At 53.5% G+C, this 8362-nt stretch overlaps 1 protein-coding gene across 2 annotated transcripts in view; it reads right to left on the reverse strand.

Annotated features, from left to right (window-relative positions):
- KCNN3 (potassium calcium-activated channel subfamily N member 3) overlaps positions 1-7647 on the reverse strand; it is a 150994-nt gene extending 143347 nt beyond the window's left edge. For both annotated transcript variants that reach the window (XM_036273618.1, XM_036273620.1), the window contains exon 1: positions 6715-7647. In XM_036273618.1, coding sequence (XP_036129511.1) covers positions 6715-7647 — 933 coding nt within the window. The remainder of the gene's footprint in view (positions 1-6714) is intronic.
- Between the last annotated feature and the right edge of the window lie 715 nt (positions 7648-8362).

Here is an 8362-nt window from a genome sequence, read left to right on the forward strand (position 1 = left end):
GTCTGAATAAAAAAATAGAAAAAAGTCCTCAGGTGAGGATAAAAAAAAAAAGAAGAAGAAGAAGAAAATAAAGAAAGAAGTACACATTTGTTGTTCCAGAATAGTCACGAGGATATCAAGTAGAGCATAGGGAATATAGTCAGTAATAGTCTAGTAACCATATATGGTGTCAGATGGGTGTGAGATTTACCAGGATGATCACTTATTAAGTTATGTAATATCTAATCACTGGGTTGTACACCTGAAACTAATATAATAATGTATGTCAACTGTAATTGAGAAATAAAAATGGTTTTAAACTGGAGAAAGAAAATGATAAGCGATTTATCCAGCAGGAGCAGGCGAGGAAAAAGGCATAAACTTGGGAGTCAAATGAGCCTGGGTTCTTACCCCAGTTTGGTCACCCGCTGGTGGTGCCGGCTTGGCCTGGTGACTTGATCTACAAAGGTGCCTCGACCACCACCTACTTCCAGAACTCTTGAGTGTAAAGCTAGTCTAGAGCTTCGAAAACGGTCCCTGCCTTCCTGTCTCCTGTCGCCCAGCAGCCTTCATGGGCCCAATGCAGCAGTCCCTGCCCCCAGCCCTTCTGCCTTTCTCCCTCCTTCCTCAGCTGAGCTCCTGGGGGAGGAAGGACAGAGTGGGGAGGAGCACCTAAGAACCCACTGGCCTCCTCCTGACTTTCCGCACCAGAATTTTCCTCCCCACAGCTCCTGAGAACAGCATGGTCTTAGAATTCCCCACCCTCACTATTTAAAGCAAAATAGGTGGCTTTCTTCTCTTCTCTCTCTCCCTTTGGGGTTTTGAAAGAAAGAAGAAAAACAGCTACAAATGAACCCACTGGTCTGCCTGCCACTGAGTTGAGCAAAGCGGAATCCATCCATACACAGCCCCTCCCTCACAACCCCTCCTCTCATGTTCTCACTCTTTCTCACACGCTCATTTTCTCCTCCAAACGCGCGTTACAAATAACTGCAACAAAATCAAAGCTTTCTGTTCTGATTTTACATTTCCATCCGGGCCTCAGTTTCACTACAGAGGTTACTCAAATCTCGTTTCATTTTGTCTTCCTTTACCCTGTGTTACTTAGAGCAGGTCTTTGGACCATGGCCTCACAAAAAGGCTCATTGAGAGGAATACAAGGCCATCGCCAGCTTTCTAATTGACCTGCACCACAGATAAATGCCCCAGCGCCGGTGCCAGTGCCCAAGCAGGTGACACTGCCTGTGGGGAAGGGAAGTCCGGGAGTATTATGAAGTCTTTCCCGAGGACAGTTATAAATAGTGCGATGACACGCAAAGGAGAAGCATGTATAAAAGTTAGCTGTCCCCTCTGTGGGTTACAAACGGTTGACTCATTGCAGACTGTCCAGTTTATAAATAAAGTCACCACCACCCTGGGTAAGAGAAGGGCCTCCTTTTCACCTTCCCAGAGCTGCACTTGCCCTCCACGGGCCCAGACACTCACTGTGAAGATGAATGTTCTTCTGGGGGCCTCTGATGCTTGGTTCTCAGGCTCCTGCCTGCAGCCAATGGCTTATAGTGTCCTGCCTTCTGCAACCCTGTCCCACAGATCATCCCACATGGAGGGTCCATGAAAAGGGGTCTGGCCTATTCCTACTTTCCCAAAATACCTGACACCACAGACACAAGTGCCCTCCGGCACCTCCTCCCAAACCTCGGGACATTCCCCACAGCCATGAATCTATCCCACCGGGGCTCCTGAGTCTGTCAGAAGGTGAGGCCATTCACCCAGCTAAGCCCAGCTGCTGCTCTGCCTTTGTGCTGACAAGACCCCCATGACCAGTAGGGCAAGGATCAGAGGAGCTGAAACCGGGGATCCTACTCCCTCATTCAGACTAGAGGCTGGGATGGACTCACTGACCCCTATGATTTGGCCCTAAGGGACCCCATTCTTCTTTGAAGAGTGAATGGCCAGGGGACCACGCTCTCTGGGCATGCAGAGAGGCCAGTCCTCACAGCAGCTTCCCACAAGGTGCTCTGAAGATGGAGGGAAAACTAGAGAGGAGAAAGAAAGCCATGGCCCGGCTGGTGTGGCTCAGTGGATTGAGCATCATCCCATGGACTGAGAGGTACCCCTTTGATTCCTGGTCAGGGCACATGCCCGGGTTGTGGGCTCCGTCCCTAGTAGGGGGCATGCAGGAGGCAGCCGATCGATGTATTTCTCTCACATTGATGTTTCTATCTTTCTCCCTTCCTCTCTCTCTCAAGAAAAAAATCAATTAAAAAAAGAAAGCCATGCATGGGGTAAACAGGACAGCCAGGTAACATGTCACACCATCTCTTCTGCCCATGGCCTGGGTGACCCCAGCAAAAAGGCCAGGCTTGGGGAGTGGGCAGAGCAGAGGGGCAGAAAGTTGGTGGAGCATGCAGGGGTGGGCACAGGGCAAGGCAGAGAACCCACTCTGCCTGGGAGTGAAACTCAGATGGATTGTGAGGACAGGAGCAGGAAAGTGGTTTGAGCCCTGGCCGGTGTTGCTCAGTGGTTAGAGTGTCAGCTTGGGCACTAAAGGGTCACAGGTTTGATTCCCGGTGAAGGGCACCTACCTGGGCTGCAGGTTTGATCCCTAGCCTCAGTGGGGGCATGTGTGGGAGGCAACCAATCGATGTGTCTCTCTCACATCAATGTTTCTCTCTCTCTCTCTCTCCACCCCTCCTTTCCTCACTTCCATTCTCTCTAAAAAAATAAAATAAAATCAATGGAAAAAATATCCTCGGGTGAGGATTAACCAAAAAAAAGAAAAGAGGTTTGAGGATGTGCACAATTGGAAACAGAGAACCACCTGCTGCACCAGCATTTCCCAGCCTCCCCTGAGACATCTCCACAGCCTGAGGCCCCTGAGAAACAAGATCCACCTGTGACTAGCCAGTTGGACAGACTGAACAGAGGTACCAGCTCAGCAACCAGCAGGATGGCAGGGTGAGGTCCAGGAGTCCACAGCCGAGGGAGGGCAGGGAGGGCGGGCCGGGCCTTGCCCATCCCCGACTCTCTCCCGATCCAGTGGCGAGAACCCAGCCGGCAGTGTAAGACAACAGAACAGGTGTGCCTCAAACCGCTCTGGGGGAAAATAAAGAATGCCAAGAAGGACTCTCTAAATCCTCACTGCCTGCTCCTAACTGGCACTAGAGACAATGTCACTGAGATTTCTCAACAAGCTCTCTAGACCTTGTCATGATGTCTCTGGTCATGTCATGATGTCTAAGCCCTCAGAGTAAACTCACCTATTAAAAACCAACCAACCAACGTGGAGTCTCATTCAGCTCAGGGGGAGTCCAGAACCATTAGGAGCCGGTTTGGGCCATCTCTGGCACGTCTCTGCAATGTGCATAAGAATGAGCAGCTCTCCTGTTATCTGAGCCTCACCTCAGCCCATCTCCCTTCCTCTGTCATCGCCTAGGGCTGGTGAAGGGGGAACCAGGATGGCTCTGTCCCTATTTCTTACCTCCTCTTGCTGCCTCCCTTTTGCATTAACTTTGAATGTGCTCAGGGACATGCCATGTTGATCTCAAGAGCCAGGTCTCATGGTGAATTTCTCCCCAAGTAACAGATACCCGTCAAAGACAGGCAAACAGGAAGTCCACAGCTTCATGGGGAAAAGCAGAGAACTTCAGAAAGCAGCAGCTCGGGCACAAGGTTAGTCGTCTTCGATCACTTGGGGGAAAAGTATGTCCCTCTCCCCAGGGACCTGTGAGTGGAAACTGCCATCAGTGCAGAATTACCCACTGGGGTGCTTGAGGCTACCCTGTCCATCCTCCTGTTTCCAGACACACAAAATTCTCCAGCGAAAGAAACCATCACCCATCCAACCCCTGAATCTACTAACAACTGAGTTCTCCCAGTTGGTGGTTCTTCATTGTCACCCAAACCCTCTTGTCACAATCGTTTTCTTCACAAGGCTGGAGAACAGATGATCACCTCCCCTCCAACAGACCCATGTGGAGAGATGTTTCCAGTGAGACTACCCAGCCCCTTCTCAGAACTTCTCCCTCCAAGATACAACTTCTCCCTCCATCAACAAGCCTTAGTTCCCAATCTGTGAAGGGCCCAACTAGTTCTGGAGCCAGAGTTAGATAACAGGAAAAAGACATGTCTTTTCCTCTCCTTGGTATCATCACTATCAATCACAGTAACAATAGGCCCTGTTTATGGAGCAGGCACTGTAAGAGCACCCCACACTTAGTCTAGCTCACTTCTCTCCACTTGAAAGCTGGGGAGACAGGCTCACAGAAGCCACAGGACTTGTCCAAGATCACACGACAGGGAGTGGCAGAGCTGGGATTCGAACTGCAGTCTGATTCTGGAAACCTAACCTATTTGCCTCTAGAAGAGAGGGATAGTGCCTTGGCCCCTCCTGGGTCCATAAGGCCTGACAGGAAACCCCCAGAGAGTCCTTGTTCCACAGTGACTCAATGCATGACAGGCAGACGGAGGGGCTGATGCGTGGGTGAGGGTGAGCCCTGCTAACATAACCAGTACCAACTCCGAGATGCACAGGAAGTGGCCGTCTCACCAGCTGAAGCAAGACCTTCCCAGCTGCTGCCCCCTCCATGCTGCCACCAGCCAGAGAGGGTCAGCAATATAGAAATGGATAAAGCCTGGCCCCTTGGATTACTTCACCCTTCCTTCACACCAGAGTCTGCTTTTCTCCAACTCTGGGGAAGCCTCTCTCCCTGAACACTCCATCAGCATGGCACCTGCTCCCAACCCTTTCCTGCCCAGCAGCAGCCCTCCCATTGCATTAAGATAAATGTGCACCGACCGATCACACAGGGAGCTGTCTAAGGAAGAGCTCTGACCACGGCACTCACTGAAAGAGGAGATGCTGCCTTGCCTCTTCCCCTCACCCCAGCACTAGGGCCTTCGTCAGTTTCCCAGCAAGGGCTCCTGGTCCCCAGTGGGTGACTGAAAGGAGCCAGGGCTGTGCTCACGGTGGCTGCCAAGGCTACTGAAGGTGGCAGCCCCTTTCCCTGAGTGCCCAGAGGGCAAGTCGGTTCTAAGAAGGCAGCAAGCAGAAGGACCTGCAGACTCAGAGGCTCATTACAGGGAATGACTAAGTGAGCTGCGATTCCAGGGGAAACCCCACTTGCTTCTGCTTACAGAGGGATTCAAATCCTTGAGCTATTTAGATGAAGGCAGCTTCTAGGAGCTGCTCAGCTGGGCAGCCCCCTGTGAGAAGCCAGGTTCCTGGGGGAAACCCTCCACATGGAAGTCTTGGCACTGGCTAAGAGGTCGTCACACAGGTCTGCCCAGCCCAGGTCTGCCCCAGCCGTTTTCAGAATGGCCAAGTCTGCCCATCCCGTTAGAGCTTGAGGCTGGGAATGGGGGAAATCTGATCAGCACCTCCTAGGTTTTAGTGGCTGGATTTCAACAAGGAATGTGACAGTCTCGCAGCAGCTGTGCCCAGCCTGAAACAAGCTCTATTTGAAACCTCTAACAGCTGAACCCCTCCCAGCTACGGCAGCCTGCCCAGCCACCCCCTGCCCAAAATGACAAATAAGTGAGAAATGCAAGCAACGAGGCACACACACACACGCACACGCACACACACACACCAACAAACTGGGGGTGAGGGATAGATGGGAAAAAATCCACTTGTCCCATGACTCCCCAGGTGTCCAAGCCTTCGAGCCCACAGCAGGCAGAGCACGAACAGAAACCCACCTTCCTCAATCCCCACCGCCTTGGAGGACGCAATTGCCAAGCCCCCTCGGGGAGGGAACCCCATCCTCCGTCTCCTGCTGGACTGAGAGGCTGGAGCCGTGGGGCCAGCTCCCCCACTAAAGCGCGTGCTGCCGGTCTCCATCAGCGCGCACTCGCACCCTGGCGCACACACTCAGCCTTATTTATCCCGGGAGAAGGCGCTGGGGTGGGAGGGGAGAACCAGGGCTGAGCTGGGAGCGGGCTCTCAGGGATGCCTAGGAAGCCCTGTCATCCCATCTGAAGGAGAGGCGCTATACCACCCCCCAGGCTGGTGCCAAGGCGGCGCCCATCTGCTGTGCCCGGGGAACACCTGTAGCCATTTTTATCAGATGTTTATAAGGCAGCAGCAGGTTTATTCTGAGTCCTCTTTCCTGCGGGAAGGAACCGCTGATTTCCTCCACCTATATTTTTATCCCAGGCCCCCAGGAGACTTAGGTCAGGGGTGCTTTTTGATTTTGCCCTAAGTCTCTCAGGAACAAGGAGGGAAACAGAAACTTGGGAGGAGAGGGAGCAGACTGAGAGAAGGGACTGGCATGGAATCCCCACCCCCCACCCAGACATTTATTTCTTTTTTATCCTCGGGAAAATGGAGTGGAGCAAGGAGGGGAGGAGAGGAGGGGAAGTCGCAGAAACTGGCAAGCACATCAAGGCAGAGTGTAATTAATTGGTGCGTTAAGCTGCTGGTTTATGCTTTAGTACCGGTGAGCCAGGAGGAAAAATGATTTCTCCGAAGGGATTCTTTAATCCTCCCTAACACATAGTCTGCAAATTAGACACAGTGTATGGGGATGTCCCCCCACCAAGAAAGCGAGGAATGAATTCTCCCAGGATTAAGAAGGAAAGCCATGGGAAGTTAGAGTGTTCAATATAATTGAGCAACCGCCTCCCACCACCACCACCACCACCTCTCTCCCCAATCTATCTCTTTCGTTCTCTCTCTCTCTCCCCCTATATACTGCTTTTGTTCAAGGTATAAAGAGAAACCATAGCCCCTACCTTTGAGTACAAACCCCAAGACAGCTCGGTCTCTATCACCATAACAACAATTCCAAACATCCCAAAAATCAGAGCATAGTCACTCAGTCGCTTTCTCTTTTCAAACAGGGCCCTCCTGTGTCCCAGCTTATAGCCAATGTTTTGGTTTTTCCGCTTGTTGGCTTTGGGGAAGGTGCTGCTGCTGGGGGTGGTGCCGGCATGCTGGTGGTTGTGGTTGGCATTGGAGTGATGGAGCAGGGTCTGGTGGGCATGGTTGTCCTCCCGGGAGGAGATGACGATCTCTGGGGGGTTGCTGGGGCTGAAGAGCTGGAGGGGTTGGCCCTCAGGCTCAGCCTCGATGAGGTTCCTCCGGGAGGCGCTGAGGCGGCTGAGGGGCTTCATGACCCCACCACTGTACTTGCAGGAGCTCATGGCGATCTCTGTGAAGGGGTTGCTGTCCCGCCGGTGCACTAGGGGGCTGGCCTGCCGGTGCCGGCTGCCTCCACCAGGCCCACTTGTGGCTGTGGAACTTGGAGAGTGGCCAAGCAAGTGGTCATTGAGATTGAGCTGGCTGCCTTGCCTGGAAGAAGGGTGGAGGATGGTGGTGGAGTTGGACAAAGGGGGTGCCCTGAAAGCAGTGGGAGAGGAGTGCAGCAGGCCGGGGTGGATGGGCTGGCTCTGGAGTTGAGCGAGCTGAGACAAGGGATGCGGTGGCTGCTGCTGCTGCTGCTGCTGTTGCTGCTGCTGCTGCTGCTGCTGCTGCTGCTGCTGCTGCTGAGGCTGAGGCTGCAACAGGGGTCCGGGGGGTTGCTGGGGGGCTGCTGGTGGTGCTGGCGGCGGCGGTGGTGGCTGCTGCTGCTGCTGCTGCTCATCCCCAGAGGATGGACAGGGGCACTTGGGGTCTTCATCCAGGTCCCCCACCCCCGAGTCATGGAAGTGCCCAGAAGTGTCCATTTTGGGGCCTGGCTGGATTCCCTGCAGCACAACCCCCCACCCCAAAGCCACCCTTGCTCCAGAGATGTCCTCAAAGAGAGCCAGGCATCCAAGCTCCCCACCAGAGTGTCTTGGCTCCAGTCCTCTCTCTGTGGCTTGTTCCGGCTCTCTGGGTTTCTTGGAGTCCAGACGCTGCCAGTCAAGAATGCATTGTACTGGGCAGGAAGGGAGGGCAGGAGAGAAGCTTGGAGAAAGAAGATGAGGGGAAAAAGAACTCTGTCTCAGGAGGTGGTCCTCTAGGAGCATGCGAGGCCAGGCTCAGCTTAACTCCTCGCTGGCTCAATAGCTTTGCTCTCCTCCTCCTGCCACTGTTATATTGTAAGCCCAGCCCACTTATTAGCAGCTGGTCTCATTGGCTTGGCTTAACTCTCCCACCACCTTCTAACTCCGCCCCCTGGTAGGCTCCGCCCAGGAGGTGGGGCCTGCCGTTCTCCGCTCCCAGACCCGCAGCCGCACTGGGCTGGCTGGGAACTGTAGTTTGCGCTCCCCACAGGGTAGCTGAGCAGCTGCCCCTTTCCTCCGACAGGTAGAAACCGGGAGCCCAAGACAATAAGGGATGTTCGCGCACGCGGGCAATGGGGAGGAGGAGCAGAGGAAGGAAGCTGTGCACCCTTATGCAAGGGCAGGAAGCGGGGGAAGACAAACAGTTATTAATGGCCAGGCTCTACGATAGGTT

Source organism: Molossus molossus, unplaced genomic scaffold, assembly GCF_014108415.1.
Source record: "Molossus molossus isolate mMolMol1 unplaced genomic scaffold, mMolMol1.p scaffold_m16_p_20, whole genome shotgun sequence".
NCBI lineage: Eukaryota > Metazoa > Chordata > Mammalia > Chiroptera > Molossidae > Molossus > Molossus molossus.